At 37.8% G+C, this 24231-nt stretch overlaps 1 protein-coding gene across 4 annotated transcripts in view; it reads right to left on the reverse strand.

The window, feature by feature from the left end:
• The window catches only part of larp1b (La ribonucleoprotein 1B), a 55366-nt gene that overhangs the window by 3908 nt on the left and 27227 nt on the right, over window positions 1–24231 (reverse strand). Inside the window, exons 3-17 of one of the 4 annotated variants that reach the window (XM_047157834.2) lie at window positions 21455–21514; window positions 18665–18881; window positions 15743–15859; window positions 14760–14922; window positions 11285–11429; window positions 10734–10908; window positions 9749–9990; window positions 9109–9171; window positions 6992–7348; window positions 5499–5613; window positions 4830–4996; window positions 3831–3937; window positions 3515–3678; window positions 3168–3312; window positions 1252–1361 (exon numbers count right to left, since the gene is read on the reverse strand). In XM_047157834.2, the coding sequence (XP_047013790.1) occupies window positions 1252–1361; window positions 3168–3312; window positions 3515–3678; window positions 3831–3937; window positions 4830–4996; window positions 5499–5613; window positions 6992–7348; window positions 9109–9171; window positions 9749–9990; window positions 10734–10908; window positions 11285–11429; window positions 14760–14922; window positions 15743–15859; window positions 18665–18881; window positions 21455–21514 (2347 nt within the window). Of the gene's footprint in view, window positions 1–1251; window positions 1362–3167; window positions 3313–3514; window positions 3679–3830; window positions 3938–4829; window positions 4997–5498; window positions 5614–6991; window positions 7370–9108; window positions 9172–9748; window positions 9991–10733; window positions 10909–11284; window positions 11430–14759; window positions 14923–15742; window positions 15860–18664; window positions 18882–21454; window positions 21515–24231 lie in introns of all 4 variants that reach the window. The other 3 variants (XM_047157835.2, XM_017476452.3, XM_047157836.2) reach the window with 3 other exon arrangements.

Genomic DNA, 24231 nt, shown 5'->3' on the forward strand with positions numbered 1-24231 from the left:
TTAATGATTAGTGCAAAATACACACATTTTCAAATATAATGAATCAAGATACATGCATGCACAATAATGTACATAATTGAATACAAAATGTTGCAATCCATTTTTCACAAGACACACTGACACAATAAGACAGAAATGTTTATCTCATACTTTTCCCATTAACTTGATGTCTAACAACTGTGTTCATTTTATAAATATACTTAAGCATTAATAACTCAGGTCCCTCGTATCACTCGATGTTGCACTTCTCCACCATAATGTTTAACTGCGTGCTGCAAAAGTGCAAGAGTAAACTAAAATAAAGGTTATCACCTGATAACCGGGCTAGAGCAGATGAACTGATAAGGGTATATTTCACATCCAAGTGTATAATTACAACATTAGAGCACTGTACCAGCCTGGCAGGATATATATATATATATATATATATATATATTATATATATATATATATATATATATATATATATATATAATATATATATATATATATATATATATTATATATATATAATATATATATATATATATATATATATATATATATATATATATATATATATATATATATATATATATTCACACAGCTATTCAACAGCAAAAATCTTCAACACACTGGTGGTTCACCAGTAGTTATTTTAGATTCCGGATACAGGTTATAGAACAGTTCCTAATATGATACCATCCACAGTCTTATTCCAAACTATAACAAGTGCTTAATTAAAATTTGCAGCATTTTTTACAAATTTTTATTTTTTTTTTTAATGAAGAGAGGCTTCTGACTTAATTACAAAAGATATTACACAGGTACGAGATACAGTACAAGCATTTACTTAACTGATACTGATTCATTAATAAATTGTTTAAATCTGTGACAGTTTCCCCAAATAAAAAAAATATGAAATTAAAATATATATACGAATATTGTTTTTGCACACCATTTGCTTCGATCTTTAAAATACTATATTGTGACACCATGTGTTTCATTACAATGGTGAAGCATGTATACTCTTAATACTAGTTAATAACTAGTCTCTCAACAACTAACACCTGATATTTGGCTCATTTATAACTTGTCTGTACTGTTTTCAATTACAACAATTCTTTGACTCACGTTAGTAAAAGATACTGTAATATAACGATTCTTGGTAGTAGATTAGATCTTTTGGTCGCTGCTGTGTGTGTGATCAAAATGTAGCTTTTACAATCTGTCAAAAAAAATAATCAGCCCTGTCACAGTGAGGTCATGTACCTTTCTCGTAATCGTGCAAAGTTTCCTCCTGAAAGTCCTTGAAGATGTCTGGTCTGAACCTCTTCTCCAAACCGTAACTGTAAAAGCGGAAGAGGCATTCCAATCCGTACCTGCAGAGAGAGACACACAGCTCAGGTTAAAATAAAAACAAACAAAAAAACACCCCACACTATTAAAAAAGAGCACAGAGGCAAACTCTACAGGTGAGCACTCTACCAGGTTAAGAGCAGCACAGGTAAGGACAGATTAAGAAAGCACAGAGAAGGCTAATTAAAGAAAAACACTGCTGAAGACAGTTAAAAAAAAAAAAAAAGCACAGATGAGGGAAAGAAGGGCACAGGTAAGGCTGTTTACAGAAGAGCACATGTGAGGATAGTAACAGTAGAGCAAGGACGAGGATAGTTAATGAAGAGCACAGGTGATGGCAGGTTAAGAAAAGCACAAGTAAGAATAATTAAAGAGAGCACACAAAGATACTGTAAGAAGAGCACAGGTGAGGACATTTTAAACACAATACATGTGAAGGTGGTTATGGAAGCGCACAGGCGAGGACAGAAGTGTTGCAGAAGGGCAAAGGTGCAGAGTGTGGCGTTACAGAAAACCACAAGCACACCGCATAGTTTTACACAATGGCACAGGTATGCTGTCCAGGGTTTCAGAAGAGCACAGGTGCACTGTGTGGTGTTAGGGGGGGGGCGGGAAACAGACACACAACAAAGTGTTACAAAAGCGCACAGGTGTGTAGTGTGGTGTTAAAAGTGAGCTATGAGGCTTTAGAAACAAGCACAGGCATTATACAAGACAAGTGCTGTGTGCCATTGCAAGACCGCACATGTTGTCTGACATTACGACAGAGTATAGGCATGAAGTGTGCTGCCATTGGGCATGGATGTCATGTTACAGAAATGCAAAGTAGTCACATGCATTGTTGCAAAACAGCGTAAGCGTGTGAACATTTCTCTGCATGACTCCGCTTGCATTTAGTAGTTGTTGTTCCCACACACACAGGGATACACACACACCTCCACACTCCACATTGTGCTTAGTATTAAAACAACCGGCATGACCTGTTCACTAAATACTTCTGTCAAGCTGCCCTGCTCTTTACTTCTCACCTTCTCGCTCTCTTTTTTAAACTCAGTTGATGGATTTGTTCAACACTGTACCAAGTACATGCCTCAAGAGGTATGCTGCAGACGGTGTGATATTTTCCAAGGTTGTGAGCGAGCGTGTGTGTGTGTGTGTGTGTGTGTGTGTGTGTGTGTGTGTGTGTGTGTGTGGTCAGGTCTGGAACAAACAAAAAAAAAATTGCCGCACTGTACGAGAGAAGGAGTTCGGGGGGGGGGGGGGGTTGGGGGGACTGATGGTACCATTCATAGACTGACACACCTCTTTATTTACACATCGAATCACAACCATTACGAGTGTACTCTCTTCATAAAACAAAAATACCACGGTCATAAAATGGACATTGCTGGTGAATAGAAGGAGCAAGTGAACATCTTATCTAAGATTACATCCAGGCTGGATCTGATTGACATCTGCCCTCGTCTACTTATCATGAAGCTAGAAGCCATCAGACAAATTGCACTGTCTAAAGTACAGCACCTATTTTCCAATGTTCATATTCAACAGAATGCACGAAGTGAAATTAACAATACAGTGAGCTTAGTGCAAAAATGGTTTGGACTGAACAGACCCTGTACAGGTGACATTAATTTTTCTCCCCCAGTGGGAAGACTCAGGGTTCTGAATATAATATGGATCTACACCAACACTCCGATATCCAACCTTCTGAACATACTGAACAACAGTGACAGATGTTAAAGAACACGAACAACAACACTGAACTGGACTGAAATTACAGGACATGCTATATGTAAACACCTGGTCCTCGCCAAGAGATTAGTACCAACCTGTAGTTTTCTTTTGCATCCTCCACCGCATACTGCTTGAACTCTTCGTACATCTTCCTGTTGAAGTTGTCTCTAAGGAAGAAGGACCAGAACCTGAAGAGTGTGTTCATCTCCTGAGACTGACCCACTCCCAACCGTTTCCTCTCTACAAATAAACACAGACATACAAAACAACTAATCAAATCTGTAACATTGATTGCGGTACATCTTAAAGTGATTCCCTGTGAGAATGCTTTGTGTCAGGATTTATAAGCGAAGCCAATTATTAGATATACAATATTTTTGCATTATCATCCAAAGGACCACTACAGAAAGGTTTCAAATGGTGTGCGAGTAAAAGTGTGTACCATTGAGACACCGTCGACGGTACTTGTGATAAACCTGCTGGGTGAAGCCGTTCTCTTGGAGCAATTCGTGGGATGGGTGCAAGAATTTGGGCAGAGACTGAGGGGTGCAGCCATAACTGGCTGACTGCAGTGGAGCGCCCTCTGATGGTGAAGCATTTGAACTACTGCTCAGACAGAAAGAGTGAGACAGAACCAGAGACGGACTGATTATTTTTTTTCCACACATAAATACTAGCTTTATTACTTTATCCTGTGTGATCAGTCTGAACCAGCGAAATCTGGTGTACTATTAGATTGTGTGTGTTTCAAGTCTAACCTGATGGAGTTAGTGCGTGGCCTGTGTTCACGAGAGTCCATCACCCAGCCGACATGACTTTCCAGTGGCGGGTTGGAGCTGTGGCGTGTTTTCCTCTTCCTGGGAGTCTAAAAGAGACAAGAGACACAAAAATGACATTACACAAACGCTTCCTCCAATATGCAAAAAAGCCCAACCGCATTCGCACAGGCATCATCCTGTTCCTTTCTGTGTGTATGCTCACAACTGCGCACACACACACACACACACACACACACACACACACACACACACACAACAATGGTGTTCTACCATTTACAAAAAGTACACGATAAGCATTTCAGGAAAGTCCAAAGCAATAATTGAATAGTTGCACCCTCAAAAAAAAAAAATAAAAAAAAAATAAATAAATAAAAATAAAAAAAAAAAACCGTTTCTCCGCTAGTCTATAATGTTTATTCAAAAAAATTAATATAACCACAGAGAAGATAAGAGAACAGCCGGTTCAAACTACAGTCGCCAAAATAAATAAAAATAATTTGATATTTTATCATCTTCAAAGTAGACGCCCTTTTTGCCTAGAATTTCCAGAAATGTATTCTTGGCATTTTCTAATCCGATTTCTTGAGGAATTATCCTGAGATGCTTTTTTAACAGTATTAAAAGGGAGTTCCCACCTACGCTGGACACTTATCGACTATTTTTCGGAATATTTCGCTCCAAGTTGTCCATTTAAAAAAACATATTTTCTGTAAATAAAATGTTAGTTTTCTAATGAAAGAAATGAATGTCAGCATGATTACATTTTTGTCTACAACACCGATTTTGAACATTTAAGCATACACCTTCAGATCAAAAGATTTTTAGGATCACGAGAAACGTTTCAGTCGAGTGTCCACAAACTTTTGACCGGTAGTGTACATATAAACATCATCTACAAATATTAAATATACTGTATCCCATAGTATCTATTGCTGATAGAGCATAAAATTACAGCAGTAAGGCAAACCATATCTGTACCTTTCCATCAATGTTTCCACTGTCCTTCATAACAGGATAGAAGCGGGGTGTTTTGTTCGGGTCTTGCCGACCAGGTGTACGTGGGGTGTGTGGGGTACGAGGGGTCCGGGGAGCACTCGGGGATTCTGGGACGTCAGTTGGCAGAGAGTGGGCCAGGCTGGGCTCGTCTAGAGCAAACAGACAAGATAAATAAACGCAAATATAACTGAACAGAAAATAAAGGAAAAAGAAAAACATCGTACGTAACAATGTCAAGCTGAAATATAGGATAGTGTGTGTTCTACAACACAATAAAGATAAATTAATGAGGACTCATGTTTAGAATATACTAATCACATCGAACAGTAAATAAATATTATTACATAATTACATTAGCAAATTTGTTTAAGAAAACCTTCTCCCCAAAACAGGATTCTGAACTAAGTAATTATCAATAGGAAAAGACATAATAGAAATCCTTTTTTGTTTTTTTAACATCAATTTCCATAGCACTATAGCATAAAGTAACATTTCAGTTAGTACAATGACCTACTACCAATAATAATGCTATATTATAATTATCTATATCTATCTAACATTAGCCAATCAATCAATTTATGACAAATGTTTCCACTTTATACTTTTTAATAAGCACTAATAATTACTGTTACATAAACAGAGGGCAGGTACCTTGGCAGGGGGGAGGAGGTGGAACTTCCTGGTTGGGGTCAACGGGTAATTTAGGGGTCAAAGTGTCGAACTCATCCTGGCTGATCACGCTGAGCTTCTTAAAGGTCTCCACCTCCTGGCAATGGAGAAAAAAGGAAAGAAAGAAAAAACCCCACACATGCAGGCTTTAGTATTTCCCACATTAACGGTTCTGTGAAGGTCATGCCAACTCTGCTTTTAAGCCACACTACCAGTATTTGATTAAACGATCCCTTTTTAGCAGACAACGCATCTCTTTCTCTCCCATAGTCTCATATCAAAGCTGTAATTTTACATTGAGAACAGTGTATGAAAAAAATCACATACTGGAACAACTGCAGGATTTCACCTGGCTCAAATAATGAGGTGATGTTGTGAATGTAACCGCTTTCACTATATGTTTTCAGACAGTGAGACGTAACATCATGTAGTCATAGCGTTTCAAAATAATATCAACACGACAAAAATATGAGGAACGTCTTGAAATGTGACAAAATGTGAAGGCTTTCGTGCTGTCTGTCCTGGTGACACACCTTTATGTGCAATTTTACTTTCTTTCTTTGCTTTTCCCCACCTTCCCCGTGTCCAAGATAAATACAGGTAGGATAAAAATTACCAAAAGGAAAAATAAACACAGATAAAGAGGACGTAAATAGATATGGCATATGTAAGACACCTTGTATCCGATACTAAATTTTACCATCAAATTAAAAGCTAATGTAAGGGTGTAAAATTTTTTTTAATTTTTTTTTTATTTTTTATTTTTAAAGTGTCCGTGTAGCTGAAGATAACCGAATGTAAATGAATTATTTTTTTTTTTTATCCAGATCATTCAGGCGAATGTAAAAGCGAGATAAAAAAAAAAAAAATTATTATAATAAAAATTGTAGCAACAAATAGTGGCAACAAATTGTAGATAAATTCATTCTCATTTCTTAAAAAGGTACTGAATTATCATCCCTTATCCAGTGCATTTCATCTGCTGGTACAGATCAGTCAACCTCCATAATGTTTGTTTCAGTAGATTACAGTATATCCAGTAATTAGTCATTTACCCTGGAAAGGTCCCTGCACTACAAGGTCAGGAGCACTGTCGTCAAGCTGTGGTGGTGAGAAATGTGGGTTTATTTTAGGAACAGGTGCATTTTGGGAGCCTTGACAGACTGGCCCCCCTGTAAGGGATATGCACAGAGTGATATGTGAACTGAGATGTGGAGGCACTGCAAGGACTAACATAATTAGCAATGTGTAGCTGTGATTCAGTGCAAATTTAACACTTATCATTGGAGTGTGACTATGGTGTGGTGCACCACTAAAGCCAGAGCCTCACTGGAAATTCACAGTTTACATAAAAACATTTTTTTGGTCTGCTTCAAAGTTTATACAAAGTTATGCAGTGTCCTTTCTGTTGTACTACTGATTTTACTTGAAATGAACTAAAGTAAAACGACAATCGACTTCTTCATATTACTTACCTTAACGTTGGTACCATCCAGCTGATTCTCATCCCCCGTCCACAGGTCCTGCTCGTAGTAGTAGAGGCCGTCGTTGATGGCCTTGGCGAGCTCGGCGGTGATTTTGGCGCGGGAGACGTGGTTGCCTGTGCGGTCGCCGCCCGGGTGCTTGCGCAAGTGCGGTGGCGTCTGTGTGACGATCAGGATCTTGTTCACGTCGCTGTCATCCAGCTCGCCATCGGAGTCGTCGTCTGACCAATCGGTGAAAGTGTTCTTGCGAGGTGCCGCGAGTTGCTCCAGCTCTTCATCAAACAGGAAGTCGAGTTCTTCCTGGTCAGCCTCAGGTGGTGGATTTGTCGGGGCCGACGTTGAGCGTTCCTGAGCAACGAATAACATTTCCTACATGAATAGAACGATTCAAGCCAAACTTTTAGCTAATTTTTGTTTTCCTTTGGTCAAAACATTCAAATGTATTCAAATGTAAAGGGTACTCTTGGGATTTGCTCTGATCAGCACTAATCTTAGAATGGATATCATCATCAGTCAATAAAAAGTAAGAGTGTGAATAGTAAATACAGGTAAAATAAATACAGTAAAAATGTTTTATTTTTTTCAAAAAGGTCAATAAAGGAAGGAGATGAAGAATACTGCACAAATATCATAATATTTTAAAAGATATTTACCTAATACATGATACAGTTGCAATCAAAATTATTCAACCCCCATTGCAAATCAGGTTTATTGTCACCAAGTCTTGGTTGCAGAAGAAGTCCTAGAAGATTCTACAGGGCCATCACAGTCACCTGACTTGAACCCCATAGAAAATCTCTGGTGGGATTTGAAGAAGGCGGTTCCAGCACACAAACCCAAGAATATTACTGAACTGGAGGCCACTGCTCATGAGGACCGGGCTAAGATTCCTCAGGAACGCTGCCAGAAGCTATGCATCTCGTTTGCAGCAGGTCATAACAGTAAAAGGTTGCTCTACTAAGTACTAAAGATGCTTGCCATGAAGGGGTTGAATAATTTTGAGACTGGAGAAGTCATGATAAGTTGCATTTTCAGTTGAATTTGGGGAAACCACTTGAAGCGTTCGTCGTGTTGAACTATTTCAATTACTTTTGTTTGATTTGTTCATTACAAACAACTGAAAGTCTGTACATTTTGACAATAAACCTGATTTGCAGTGGGGGTCGAATCATTTTGATTGCAACTGTATAATCACAAAATTTTAGTGCACCAGTGAGACAAACGTGTTACTAATCGTGTTTTCATTCATTCAGGAAGGACGAACAATAAAACACTGTGCACAAAAATATTTATTTAATGTCTATTCAACTACTTGTTACTGTTACTAGAAGTAACAAGAAGTACTTATTTTAAAATTAATGAAAAAAAAAAAACACTATGAAATACGACATATGGAAGTGACTAAGAAAAGTGATTTAAAAAAATCTTTTAAAAATGTTTTTGTTGCATTTTTCGCTTTTGGCATTTCTCAACCAGTTTCATGAGGAGAGTCATCCAGGAGGATTTTCTTAAAGTACACAAACATGCCAAGCTCCTCACCACCTCTCCTGAGTTCGACATGAAAACTATTGGCTTTAAGTTCAAAAACAAAAACAAAACATTCTTAATCAGAAATAAACTTATACATGAGCATCAACTTTCCGATTTACATTTTAATCATGAGCTTTTATCAAAATGTCTTTAAAGCAATGAAAAAGGCATCAATCTGACGTTTTATAACTTTTGGCTGGTATTATATGTATGACAATTTATCACAGTGTTGACATTATATGATCATATCACCCATCTGCAGCCACAGTGTCTCGGTTAAACATTATATTACTATATATACCCAAATATTATATATATTTTTTTTTTCCTAAAAAATCTATTACAGCATCCATGACAACGTGCAAACTAAGAATTTCACTGTACAAAAGGTTTGTACATATAAGAAAATGTTCTTGAATCATAAATCTACCATGCAGTGTCCAGCTTTAGAGATCAGGTGATTGAGGCATATTCTATCGAAAGAAAAGAAAGAATGTTTCCAAAACAGAATACTAATGAAACCGAGAATAAAAATGAAATGAAGGAAGAAAAAAAAAAATTAATTGAGGATACTCAACTGTTAAGAGGGAAGGCTCAGAATTAGAGGAAGGAAGAAGGTGGGGATGAAGTGTTTCAGATGGCTGCGAAAGCACAGGAGAGAGGGAGCGGTGAAATGAAAAGAGAAATGAAGAAAGCGCAGGGGGGAAAAAACAAGAAGCGAGAAACAGAAATACGGTGACCGATTTAGCAAAGAACAAGTCAAAACGGAAGAGTGAAATGATTGAAATGAGTTCATAATTACAAACGTTGTGCACATAATGGTCAAACATGGTAAATGAAAATAGTTGTACAGACAGTAAATCCCTTGCTAATGATTTAATTTATTAATTTGCTAAGTATAGTTTAATTTAAAAGCTAAAATGAATATTATGTTATTTCATAATTGTTGGAGCATGACAAGCATAGGAATAGCTTTATCAAATGCCATTCCTTTGCAAGTTACATTCAGTACAATTTAAATTTATACAATACAAGCAGTAAGCTGAAAACCATTATACGAGAAAGTTTATTTCTCACAAAATGTAATTAAATTTATCTCTTGAATCTGACTCGTAATGAAGTCTGAAGAATAAAAAAAACAGTATAAGAGCTTTACTTTGTTTTGTCAATGTGTGTGTGTGTGTGTGTGTGTGCGTGCGTGTGTCTTCAGACCTTTACCTTGTTTTTCCCAGACGCGTTCCTGTGCCGTTTCTCCACCTGAACCCACTGGCTCTCCGGATCAGCCGTGCTGCTGGACAGCCCCTCAGCGGTCCTTTCATCCGAGCTGGACACACTTTTCGACTGAACCGTGGACGACATCTCAGAGAGCGGTTTGGTGTCGGTGTCGGAGTTGTCGTTTAATTGGCCGTTTGTGGCAGGAGGAGGCTCGACTGCGGTTTGATTGGCCGGGGAAGTCGACACTGAAACGGCGGAGGAAGTGGTTGGCTGTGGTGTTTTGTGCATGTGTGTGTTTTGTACTGTGTTCTACACCGCACTGTATCTCTACAGCAACACGCAAGCTTCAAGTTACAGAAGACTTGGTAAGCACATAAAGAGTTTAATGAGGTGTGTAAGAGCAGGTAAATCTGATCACTGTGGGGTTTTTTTTCTTATATCGAGCATGTAATTTGCTGAAATTAATACAGAAGGCAAGGCTGAGGCGTCAAAGCATGGAGGCTCATGTCAGAGTCACACATCAAACTCAACTAAATAACAGTAATAATGAAGAGCATGGGCGTGTCTATTACCAGACTTAATTCTACATTACTGTGAGGACTGCCATTACTGAAGAAGCCATGTGCATGATAAAATGTAAAACGTTATTCAAAATGATTGTATTTCAGTAAAAAAGAACTATATATTATTAATAAAAACACCATAGACTACTAGATTAAAAATGTTTGCTACTGTATATGGTATCCTAATGACTAGTTATATTTGAATGATTTAATAATTACAGAAGCATTATACATCTGATGAACTGATTAGGAAAGCACTAGGCATGTTGATATTATTAAAGCATATTGATTATTAGATTGTTATAAAAGATAACAGACTGATCGACTATAGCAGCATTATATAAATATGCTAATTACTACAGAAATCTGCTGTGATTATAGGAATATAAATATCAGCCCTACTAGTACCACCAGAAAAGCAGTACCTGCAGTGAGAGAGGTGAAGGTTTGTCCCGGGATAAACTCAGGACAGTGAATGAGTTGGCTGAAGTCCGTGTGTGAGGAGTTGGCGGGCGGCCCAGGGATCGGCCAGTGCTCTGGATCATCCTTTCTCCGAATCTGCTCATCGACCAGCTCCACTACATCACTGCTTTTCACTGCCTGAAAACAGACACACACACACACACACACACACACACACACAATTAGAAAGCTATTAATCAAACTCTATCAAACGCATGTGATAAATGAAGCAGAGGAAGGTTCACACTCAGGCCGAAGCAGCAAGACCTTCAATTTGTCAATTAGTACATCATAAGGAACTCATAAGCCTTCCTCACTGCCGCAAGTGCACTCTTTTTATTTTTTATTATTCCTAGTGAATGTCAGTCAACCTCTCCTGGATGACATCATAATTTTCCGACACTGTTTCTAGAGATCCTAACAATTCTTACTGAAAGCAGTTATAATTGATAGTGGTCTTTATTTTTCAAAAGGTCAGAGATTTGGATTTTGACGTTTCAGGGTCAAAGGTTACCTCCATGATGAGACTGACATCGGTGGTGAGGGCTTGGATGCGTCGGAAGCCGGCGATGAGAGAGATGGGCAGGAAGCCCTTGGCATCCATCTTTCTCCTCAAGAAGAAATCCCGCTCCAGGTTGCGCAGGCTGAAGTAGTACTCACTTCAAAAACAATGAAATAAAGCAAAATTTTAATTCATTAATTAAATAAAATAAACAAATCCCAGATAATACAGCATACTGGATAATGCACAGTGCAATGCAAAGTTTATAATGAGAGTTTAAAATGAGACAAGTCTAGTTGAGAACACTATTATTTTGTCATATTTATTGAATGACATGAGCAAATTATATATATATGAAAAATGCCTAATTAGGCAAGTACATACAACTAATTTGTTAAAAATAAAGACTAACTTAATTTTAAAAAAATCATTTGCACTTTTACCTACATTTCATCGTTACATTAAGCCCAATGTGGTGAATATTTATGCAAGGCACGGTACGTGTCCAATCCAAGCATGTATCAGAGATTTAAGTGCACAGGTTTTGACAAAACATATTTCCTGAACAAAATTCCTGACAAAAACAAAAACATTCCTATATTTTATTTATTTATTTATTTATTTATTTATTACACACATTCCTAAAAGCAATTGTGATGATGCCTTATGCACAGGAGATCATACTGATGATTATTTATTTAGTTAAAAAATAAGGTTGTTACTGGTTAAGGCGCTTAACACAATGTGTTTTAGAGGTCTGTGTGGTTACCATTTGAATAAAATACTTGATATCACAAATATTCAGGGGGAAAAATAAAGCAAATGGACCAAAGATTTATATATATGTTTGAATTTATAGGATTTCAGCTTACATCTCATGCACAAATAATGCATACTTAAAGACTAATTAGCAACCGAGTAAAATGTTGTATTCACGTTCAATAAATGATGGCTTAAACTCAGCTGTGTTTATAGTAGATGCCAAAGAGCTAAGGTGCCAGTGCTGGTCAATGTTATACCATTTGATTTGCACATGTAAAATTAGGCAACAAATAGCCCTGCAAAAACTTGCCTACTTCACACCTAGTCCCAGAGGCTCGTAGACTAGACTACACCGTTTATTATTCTCAGGCTCAAACCTGCCTGACTGGTACCAGTGTTAAAAACTGCATAACTAACTGGCACACTGCAGAGAAACGTACTTAATCTTGTGAGCCTTTCCTCACACAGCCTCTTTACTACATTTTAAAGATGAGATTCCGTAAACATTTGTTAGTTTGTTTGAAGCCAGCACAAAGCGGGAAGTGCAGAGGCCCAATCAAATTGCAAAGTTCAACCTTCTGAAGCTTGTGGTCAGAAAAGTGCACAGGAAATATCACACTTTGGCCTATGGGTGGAGCCTCTGAGGATGACTAACAGGGATTACAGTGAAGTTGTAAACACTCTTGCAATGAGGTGAGCGTTGAGAAAAACAATCCTAGCTGAGATGGTTAACATTTATTTATCCACATTATTCAAACGATGACTAAAATCTGATCCTAAAAAGTTGTGAATGTAACTTGGTTTAAAATCTCCACAAATTCTATAAACAATGCTGTTTATGAATCAAGGACACAGACAAAAGTGATGGAATTGTCACTGCAGGTGTCTTGCCACGTGCAGATCTCAATAAAAATCTGAGCTAGTCAGGACTGAACAAAACTAAACCTGAAATAGCATAGAATTGACATTCTGTACTTTTGCAACATATTTTTCTAAATCAACCATTTCTGATGGAGACCACTAGAAATGGTGATTTTACTTCAAAAGTTGCAAAAATTGAACGTAATAAGTCAAGACAGGACAGGCAGCTTTTTGGGAGAATCTTCAGGATCTCCACCCAACATTCCAACACATTTACTTGGCTAAATTTAGCAGGCATGTCACACACCCACTTGGAGGTTGAATCATTTCATGGCAGCAGAGCTGTGTAGAGCACAATGTGTGCAAAAATGCTCCAAAAGTTCATAGACCAGTTCTCTAATGAAGTTAGATTAACACTAATTAACGTGTGAAGATGGTCACTGCAGTGATATTTCCCCAAGAAAGTGAAAATTTCATTGATAAAATGAGTAAGGCAAGTGTATACAAGACCTAATCATTTTGTTTATGTCTATCTATCTATCGATCGATAGATAGGTGGATGGAGGGATGGATGGGTCGATAGATATAGAAAGCTAGAGATATAGATAGACATAATTTGATACATATATAGATAGATAGATGGATACCCTGGGGAATATCTATTACTGCACAAACTAAACAAATAGATAGATAGGTAGAGATGTATGTAGATGGATGAATGGATGGATGGATGGACGGACGGACAGACATCGGCTGGGGTATATCAGCACCCACCCTATGTCGTGCGTGTTGCTGCACAAACACAAATTGTACAGCACATTTTCTCTATTTTCTAAAATACATCCTTTGGACTACTCCTGCTTCCTGTTTTGAAATGTGCATAACTGATTTGCTCTTAAATATAAATAAACTACTGTTACTTTTATCATTCCTAATATTACATTTACATACTACAGATGCAAATAACGCTCTACAATCAGTTTAATAATCCTATCTAATCCTGTCACTTCAGAATCAAGTACGATATCTCATAAAACAAGAGGGCTTGTTTCATGTTATTTTTTGTTGTTTTTCCCCTCTCTTCCAGTTCTCTCACGTGGCTGTCCCTCTCCCCCTCGCCTCATACGTGACCTTGGCCACAGTTTAGGAGCAGCCCTGACCACAGCTTCACTCCCCGCTGACCCTGGACCAGCCCTTTAAACCACAATTATGTAAGTAACAGTGAGACCTGATTCCAGACCAGTGAGTGGTGTGTGCTCCCTGAGGGGCTTCAGTAGACAGTGCAGCAAGCATGACTGAGCTTACTCAATAACATTACAGAACCCACACACACACTTAAGTAGAAACATGCACAGAATCTCACATACTAACAGACGAATGTACACAGGAGTTTATGAACTGGGAAAAAGTCCTGAACTCCCATTTTCAGCCCATTTATACTATATTACCTTACATATTAATGCTTACATACACACACGTTTATGCACACATTTCCTGTCTCTTACTCTCACATTCTGAGTCACAAAAATACATGTTCGGGGACACACACACACAGATATATACACAGGCCCTGGGTTTCATCCCCAGATCATTTACAATTCCACCTTAGTCAGAAATGCTAAATATAGTACGGAGACAGACAGACACACACACACGACCATAGCCATGCGCTGACTGCCTTTCCCCTTCCTGATGCGATCAGAGCACCACCTACTGGTGACTATTTTTTAACACACCACTACCGTTAAAATATGTGCCACAGTGTAAGTCTGTGGTACAATCCTTCGGGTTTTAAATGTAATACCAGGGCACTGCAGAAGTTAAATGACAGTTTGGAGATAAAGACAGCAAGAGGTAAATTTACATCTGGCGCTTGATGTACTCCTTGAGCAGACTCTCCTCGATGGTGTACATCTGTACCCGGTTCCCGTCGTCATAGAAATACATCATGTTGGCCCCGTACTCCGGCGGCACGGTGGCACCATCGGCATAAGATTCCCGATAACTGTGGGAGTAGTCAAAACGCCCTGGGGGATGCAGATTTAAAATGATTAACCATTAATAAACTACATATACAGCGATAAACATGTTCTTTTCATACCTTTAAACCTTTCACTTTTTTAAGGTACAATCTCAAGAAAAATGTTACTTTTCTGCAAATCGTTGTGCTACATGAGCATATATCTTTCAGAAACGGGGCTAATTTTAATCTTTTTTTGTTGTTGTTGTCTTTTGTGGTTGTGCCATTTGCGCTTTTACACAGGTGTGTGAAAAGAGGATGTTTGCAGGGTTTTTTTTTTTGTTGTTGTTGCACAGATTATAAAATGACTTATGCTGCATTTAGTTCTAGGAAGTACACACTTCCTAGACTGTGGACCGTTTTTTTTTCTGCCACACGTTTGTGTGCTTATCTTTCTGTGCACTACATGTTTGCAAAGAACCAACGTTTGTCGGAGGTACATTTTTTTCCACTGAGACAAAAACCTTTTTTTTTTTGTTGTTGTTTTTTTTTTTTTTTTTTTTTTTTTTTTTTTACAGTTATACAAGCAAAACAAAATTATTATAGTTGCAAATTAATATGATTTATTCTTTCCATTTTGTCAAACAGACCATGTTTGAGAGTATATGACATGATAAAGTCAGTGCCTTTTAGAAACCAGAGTTCAGTACCCGGTTCTTTGCACTTGTAGAGTAGTCCGACCTTCTAACAGAATTTTAAGAAGGCTTAAATTGTATACTTATCTACTTGTGTAGAACTTGTAATCACCTATAAAACCCCCATGCATTTATGTTGTAGTATAGTAAGGACTCCGTATATAGTCTTTGCCGCATTGGCCACGTGGTTACCTCGGCCACGACCTCTGCCCCTGCCACGACTTTTGCCCCGTCCCCGGAGGCTGCCGCGGACACTGCTTCCCTCGCTGCGAACGCTTGACGTCTCATCGTTGAAATCCCTCCTGAAGCCTGCACAAACAGCACACACAAACATGCGTACAGAAAGAAGAGCTGAAATAAACACCACAAACTGCAACGCAAAGAACATCAATGCCTAACAAACCCCTCCATTCAGACCGCGACAAAAGATTAAAGACATTTAGCTCAGAAACTGAAAGATAAAAGCATTCTCTTGTCTGTTAAGTGTACATTTTGGTCACACCAGCACAGACGGCTTCCTCAACAGCATGACCTAACCCTAAAACTCTGCTCCACAGTTTGATGCAACACGATACCCGTCACATCCCCCTCTGCCCACCAGCACAGCCTCAAATATAGAGACAGAAGCTCTCCATGCCTTCACCCTCAAAAGATCAATACCGAAATAAACAGAATCCAGAGTTAAATGCAGGTCTAGGAGAAATTTTAACTGTTATTCATACACCGGTACAAATGGTTTCAAATACAGTCCTCATGCTCCTTGTTCTCATCACAGCTGTAGTGTATCTTCCCGACACCAGGTATGCAAAACCCTACAGTCAATAATCTAATTCAATGACACTGAATAAAACAAAGCGTTATATTTAAATCCAGAACAGAAGATAAACCCCCTGACATTGAGTCATGTCCAGATCAAGAATGAAAAAGCTCATGAAATCAAATAAAAAGTCCATAAAAATACTAAACTTAGCATCAACAATTACAATTACAGTCTTATGGATTTACCCTGGCTTATTTAAACAAGAGCTGATGTTTTTCGTCGTGGTGTTTGTTTGGATCGGTTACTTCACAAAATTAACATTAAAATAAAATTCTATTGTTTATTCCCCCACATATAATGGAGAAGAGTCCCACTTATGATGATTAACGATTACATAAAAATGCCCGGGTTAAAAGCACCAAGCAGAAAAAAAAAAAAAAACATTTTGTGTATAATAGTTCCATACTGAATATTTAATTAAGGCTAATAAATTAAATGAGGGGCAAAATAGGCCTAACCAAACTACCAAACCAACCAGAAGTCCCTGGAAGGAGAGATCTTGTATCCAAATGGTACTTGCCTGGTTAAATAAAAAACATTTTCAGACTCCCAAAATAACCTTAACCTTGCACTTGCTTCTCGCTTACTGCATGCACACTAAACTTTTCTTGAATAAACACAGAAACGTTAACTCTACACAGAGAAGCCGAGTCAGTTCCTAAGTATTTACATAATGCAGAGTTCCAGCAATACAGCAAGTGCAACAGATAAGGTGAACATTAAATTATTATTCACAACAGTATAATGCTCTGAGCCAATTAAGTGTAATGATGGTATAATTAAAAATGGAACATTGAAACTGAGTAAATATACAAAATACTAACGAATAATACAGAACAGTTAATAATAAACATTTCACTGGGCATATCAAAAATAATCATTCAAATTTTAAAACAAGATTTAAGATAAGAATTAAAAAATTGCTGTAATAATTAGTGTTTTTTTTACATCAACACTACCAGTGAACAGTTTCCCAACTGGAGATTTTGTTATACTTTTATAGCTATTAGTGACTCAGATGAACGGCTGACATTTTTTCATTATCCTAATGAAACCCTAAATGAGTGCTTTGAAGAATAAAGCCTACTGATAAAAGACTTGCTGCTAGCATCAGCAATGGAATCGAATTGCTGTATTACTACAAGTGCCTAATTAGAGTAATCAAGATCTCTGCCTTTTCCAATTATACCATAGTTTATTTTTCAATAAAATAGAAATACGCACACATTTCTCAATTGTCTTCTCCCTATTCCTTACTAACATACATGGTCTAAATGCAGAGTATTTTAAAATGCGGCCACTGCTTGCATTTTAACCAAAAATATTAATACAGTTTCAATCAAACTAAATCTTTGAAGCAACTCGGACCAGTTTCCCCAAGCCCATGCACACGCACACAGTGGAGCATATTGGATATAAACATAAGTTTGTGCTCGTGCATCGATGTCATGCTTCTGTGCTACACAAGCTCCGCTTTGTAAAGTTTGCAGGTTACAGACTTCTTCACGGCATCTGACACTAATGTCAGAGTTGCTGTAATAGGAAAAACACATGACAGACCAATTTACTGCACTCTGGGGGCATCACAGTGTTCTGCTGCTTAAACCACAGCAATTTGCCAATAATTACAAAGTTTAATTTTTTAATGCAACACCACACATTTTAATGGTTTATGACTCGAAATAATGCCGTGGCTGTCCGAGTTTAAAGTTAGTTCCTGTTCTCACTTACTATAGCCGCGATAAACAGTCGATCCCTCACCAGCCTCACTCATTTTTCTCCTTCTTTCTCTCTAAAAACGCAGCTTGTCATTTTACCGAGAAACCAGAAAGCATCAAGTTCTCTGTGACTTTCCTGTGCTAATAAACTTTGCAAAGCAGTACCACCCCTTAAACATAAGACTCCTTCCATAAAGGTCTCCTAACAAAAAAAACATCACCACATCAACAATTAGAAGTTTTACTTTGTTAAACGACGCCGTTTTAAATCCGTTTATTATTAGTCTTAGATCACGTGGAGCGTTTGCTCTACAATGTACGAGCTGTTACTTTAGAAAAAATAATGGATTTGAATGAGCGCATTAATATTAACATATCTTTCATGTTACAGCCGGAACTTCTGTCAGAGCCGTGCCGTTATACAAAAATAATGTTCACCTTCTGACCAATCAGAATCAAGAACTCACCGACACTGTCATATAATACATTATGGCACTACACTTTATACACAATATACTAGAAACTCTCAAACTTCACAGGACAGCATGGGTTCGTGAGTGTAGGTGCGAGTCTCACCTCTCCTGCGGGGGACACTGCTCTGAGTGTCTTTGCCCGCCTCCTTCTCCAGCTCGGTGGTTAGATGCGTCTCCTGCTGTGCCTCCCTGTTCTCTTTACTGTCGCTCCCGTCACTACCGCTCTCCTTCTCTCTCTTCTCTCCTCCGCGCTCCCTCCTTCCCTCTCTCCGCCCGGCTGGGACTTTCTGACCCTGTGTATTCAGTGCGTTCTGTTGCTGCTGGAGGAATAGAGTGATGGATGGAACCAATCAATTACCAATCACTAGAGTTAACCACGCCACTACAGTCAGAACTTGTGCTTTTTCATTGTGCCTTCCATTTTTTTAAACATGCAAACAAAATGTGATTATGCATTTGCTCTCAGTTCCCAGGAACTCTGTTGTTGCCTTTAACCATGTCCTGTTACCCTAGGGTATAAATATGAAGTTGCACACATGTAAAATCCATTTGACATCCATTACTAAAGAACTTAAACCCAAAAAAAAAAAAAAAAAAAAAAAAAAAAAAAACACCACACATGCGGTTGGCTGTTGACCAGCACAAATTAGGTAATGGATATAAAAATACACATGCGGTTAGGTAATGTGGCTATAACTTGAGATGTAAACCTGACCATCGGCATGACATGATACCGATTCTTCGAACTGATCTGTTACAATACAAAGCTACCATTAATTATGATATAACAGATAATTATGATGATAACAGAACGGCTACAGGGAAAGCAGCTTGCTGGCAAATTTATACATCAGTTTAAAAAATATTAATAATTATTTTTTTCACACTTGCTGTCTGTCCTTTTTGATAATAACTGATGTTTAATCAATTATTATCAAGCCCATCCTGGGACCATCTCACAAAATCACAATAAGTTCACAGCCTGAATTTCACCAAGTGTCATTAGAACTACAACTGACACTGTGTGTTGCAGTCAGATATCATATGAACACCATTGGCATGTTGGGGGGGCGCGACAAAAAGAAACAAACAGTGGGTTGCATACAATTAAAAGCACCTGATACCCCATTGTAACCTTGTGGATCATTGATGCTTTGGGGCTTATTCTGTGGCTAGTATGTTCTGGTTGCCTCTGCCACGAGGTTCAGACTTAGCCATAGGAGCTTTCAACCAGATAATATGCCAAACATGCTTCCAAATCAACTCGGAAACGGTTAAGGACACTCAAAGTCAGTAATTCTTTCAATTGCAATGACCATCTCATCCTCTGTATTTGAACCCTACTGACAACCTGTGATCAAATTGAAGAAGGAATTCCACATATAACAATCCTAAGAAAGTAAAGCAACTTGAAATATTTTGCATAGAAAAGTAGATCAATTATCTCGTAACTTAATTAGGTATTACGGGAAGAGACTCAATGCTGTTATGCTCTCCAAGGAAGGCATCACAAATATGTTAATTTTAATTTTTCGGAATATTTCGCTCCAAGTCGTGTTTAAAAATATATTTTTTAGTAAATAAAATGTTAGTTTTCTAATGACAGAAATAAATATGTTGGCACAATTAGATTTTTGTCTACAACACCGATTTCAAACATTTAATCACATACCTTCAGATCAAAAGATGTGGAGTAGAAGTGTATGTGTAATATCTACACACACACATATACATATATATACATATATACATATATATATATATATATATATATATATATATATATATATATATATATATATATATATATATATATATATATATATATACATATATATATATACATATATATACACACACACACACACACACACACACGTATGTATGCGCCTGTCTGTATGTTTGATCTCAACATACTACTAATTCATTTCAAACATTCATTTTTGCTCAGTTTCATGACATTTCTGGAGGGCAATGTACAAATGTGTATTTTACCCATTGTAGGCATCTATTCAGAGAAAAGCACTATATAAATAAAAATATGCCATTGTTATTTGAACATGTCAGAACCAATAGGACTCCACAGCAAAACCAGATGGCGTTCAGACGCTACCCTGTAAATTTAAAAAAAGGATCTTCTTAATAATCCATCAATGCTTTTAATAGCAATCAATCAAGTGCTTTTATTGGGGCTACGGTTAAAGGCTAACATTTACCTACCATTTGAACATAGCACTCAATAAAGCCCAAGTGTGAAATGATGGTATGTCATGAAACACAGCTCAAAGCAGTCCTAGAGCGTGTTAAAAACCACTACAGTTCTCTATCGAGTAACAGCTCTCGTGTAATTGAGGAAGAATGTGATATAGACACAGCTGTTCCGGACATGTTGTTAAGTCTCAATTAAGTGGCATGAACTCGTGTAATGCGTCAGTCTGTCATTCTGGAAAAGGAAGGAAGAAAAAAAAAAAAAAAAAAAAAAAAAGAGGCTGAAAAATGAATAACACGTTCACAGGGGCAAAAGTGGCCGTGCTCTTTGGGTGGGAGGAAAGGAATTCTCTCTCTCCCCTGTCAATCACAGCAACTCTAGCCAAACGTGGTCTTCTGTGAGTTCATGAATATGGAAGGGGGCGGATAGCGCTTTCCTCCGAGTGTGTTACGGTGCCCTGTGACAGCATGAAGCAGCAGTTCGTAAAGATGCGGCTGGCTTTCGTTTCTCAGAGGAAGCACGTTAGCCTTCACCCTCAGTGGTTTTATAACATTCATATAGTATGTTGCAAAAAATGTATAATATAATACCTAAAATTACACGAATAGAAGGTGACATTTCATTAGGAGACAGCTCAAAACCAACATGCTGTTCAAAAATACATAATAATTACTTTTTCCTCACCTCCTTACTGGCTATTTCTCCAGGGGTAGGCCAGTTGGTGATGTCACTGAAATCACTCGACTGGGTAGTAAGAGGGAAGAGCCACAGGAACAACATAAAAAAAAAAAGCAGAGGAAAAAAAGAAGAAAACAAATCACAACACTGAATATAACAGTGCGCACAGCAACAATAAATATAGGACATAAAATGGCACAAGCTCATGTAAAGAAAAAAAATAAAATAAAATACAGCTGCATCTAGCGATCACTGGGGTCCAAGCATTACTTATAGAAAAGAAAAAAAAAGCTCTTATAGCATCAGAGTGATAAATCTCTGTTCATTTGTCTCTGTCCATTTTATGGTTGAACAGGGCATAATCCAAGGATTCATGTGGGGCAAGAATCATTTAGCTAAACTAAACAAGTCAGAGGGGGAAAAAAACAAAGTAGGAATGTAAACTTTGGACTCTATATATCTAGTGCCACCAACAGGTCAATTTTATTATAGAATGGCCCATAAATGTGGCAAATTTTGTTTTAATCATCTAAAGGGAAGCATGTCAAGTGCTTTTTGACAAACAAACCCCAAATTAATGAACATCAAGCTCATTTAATATAGTTGACTTTACTAGACTAAACAAATTAAAGCTCTACTTCAGAAGTCTTGCCTGACCTGTCTTAGGTTGCAGCATGCAAACCCAAGAATATTCCTGAACTGGAGGCCACTGCTCATGAGGAACGGGATAAGATTCCTCAGGAAAGCTTCCAGGAGCTATGCATCTCGTTTGCAGCAGGTCATAACAGTAAAAGGTTGCTCTATTAAGTACTAAAGATGCTTGCAACGAAGGGGTTGAATAATTTTGAGACTGGAGAAGTCATAAGTTGCATTTTCAGTTGAATTTGTGGAAACCACTTGAAGCGTTCGTCGTGTTGAACTATTTCAATTGCTTTTGGTTGATTTGTTCATTACAAACAACTGAAAGTCTGTACATTTTGACAATAAACCTGATTTGCAACGGGGGTCGAATCATTTTGATCGCAACTGTAGAGCCACACTCTTCTTAGTATTTTCCAACCAAATTTATGAGGATCAGGCAAAATTAAGATTTGCATATTAATATGTATAACATGGTCCTTAAGGCTTTCACCTGGCAAAAGGCAAGCCAACCTATTAAATAATGATAAAAAATAAAGTGTGCGCTATACCGAGCGTCACCATTAAAATGACTAAACCGACTTCACTCAGTTCTCCGAGTAGTAGCTGGGTTTATGCACTTTTGTGCCAAACATTGGTTTCTACAACTTATGGTCTTTGCTTTAGCGACAGAAAAGACGGAAGAAAAGTATGGAAGTTGATAGGAAGATGGTCGGAGAACGAGAGGGAGAAGAGAAAGAAAATGAAATCAAGAGAAAGAGAGAAAGGAGAAGGGGTAATAACGTGGAAAGAAACAGTTCAAGAAACAAAAAAGGAGGTTTCAACCTTAAGTGTTGGCACCCCTAAAACAGAGGGATCATAATTCAGACCTGGGCTACTACACACTCACACAGTCCCCTACAGTAACAACATAAGAAGTAGGTACTTATAGGATGTACTTGAAAGCATTGTTAGAGTTGGGCATTTGGAAGATCAATGATTTCCGCTGCTTTTTCCTCTCCGCATGACCTTTCAGCATCACAAATTCTTGACTCTCATTGCACTACTGGACATGAGCTGGAAATGACGTGTCTCTCCTCGTGTCATTGTGAAAAGCGTTTTTTCTCTCTTTCCGCACAGTCTAAAGAATCAGCATTTATTCCTTTGGTAAAAGATAGGTCATGCTTTTTTTTTTTCCCAAGAAAAGGAGGTTTCCCAGAATTCCAAGCACCATGGTAATTTCCCAGTGATGTACATTTAAGTACTTATTTGCAGCTGTGTAGGTGAAAGTATTAAATCAACCTGAAATGAAGATTTTGTTTTAATAATTGCTACATTAAAACCCTGGTCAATGCACTAGTGACTACACAGAACAATATTTTTCTGTCTCTCTGTCATGATTTTTTTCCAGTGTTTTCATTTGGATGCAGCTACTATGCTATAGTGAAATTCAAAAAGTCATGAGGGAAAACAAAAACAAAAAAAAACCCTCAATATGAGGCAAGTTAACGGAATTAAAATAATTTTACTACATTAACCTTATAATACTCGTTCATATATCAAAAACACTCAGAATAAAATTTTTCTGACATTCACATTAGGGTTCAACCATTTGCCTATTTATTTATTTTGCACAGTTCTCAAACAGTTCTGATCCCAGGGAAACCATTAAACTCTGATGTTGACACTTGGGGGGAAAAAAAAAAGAAAGAAAAAGAACCACCCACACAGAAGCCAGTGGACCCAAACACACCTACACACAAACACAGAGTGAACTATAATGTTATTGGCTGCTGCAGACTCCAGCCCAGGTATCATAACCACAACAGCAGACCCACCTCCCCCAGTCCATCATAACACAACACAACACAACACAACACAACAAAACACAACAACACGGAGCACGTCACGACAAGCTACATGCAGAGACTCAACATTAAACATATGGTCAGTCAGAGTACGACAGAAAAGTTTTACACTGGTTTACACAACCTAAACACTTTTTAGATTAAGAGCTGGTTAACATTCCATTCAGTCAACACACTGTATATATTTCTTTAACCACTACAATTAGCCTCCATTTCCACACAGCAGGATTGTCTGAACATGCATGCCCACTGCCGTAGACTCGTGTGCTGATGGATTAGATGAAGAGGTGGATTTAA

The sequence above is a fragment of the Ictalurus punctatus genome, chromosome 9 (assembly GCF_001660625.3).
Source record: "Ictalurus punctatus breed USDA103 chromosome 9, Coco_2.0, whole genome shotgun sequence".
Classification (NCBI taxonomy): domain Eukaryota; kingdom Metazoa; phylum Chordata; class Actinopteri; order Siluriformes; family Ictaluridae; genus Ictalurus; species Ictalurus punctatus.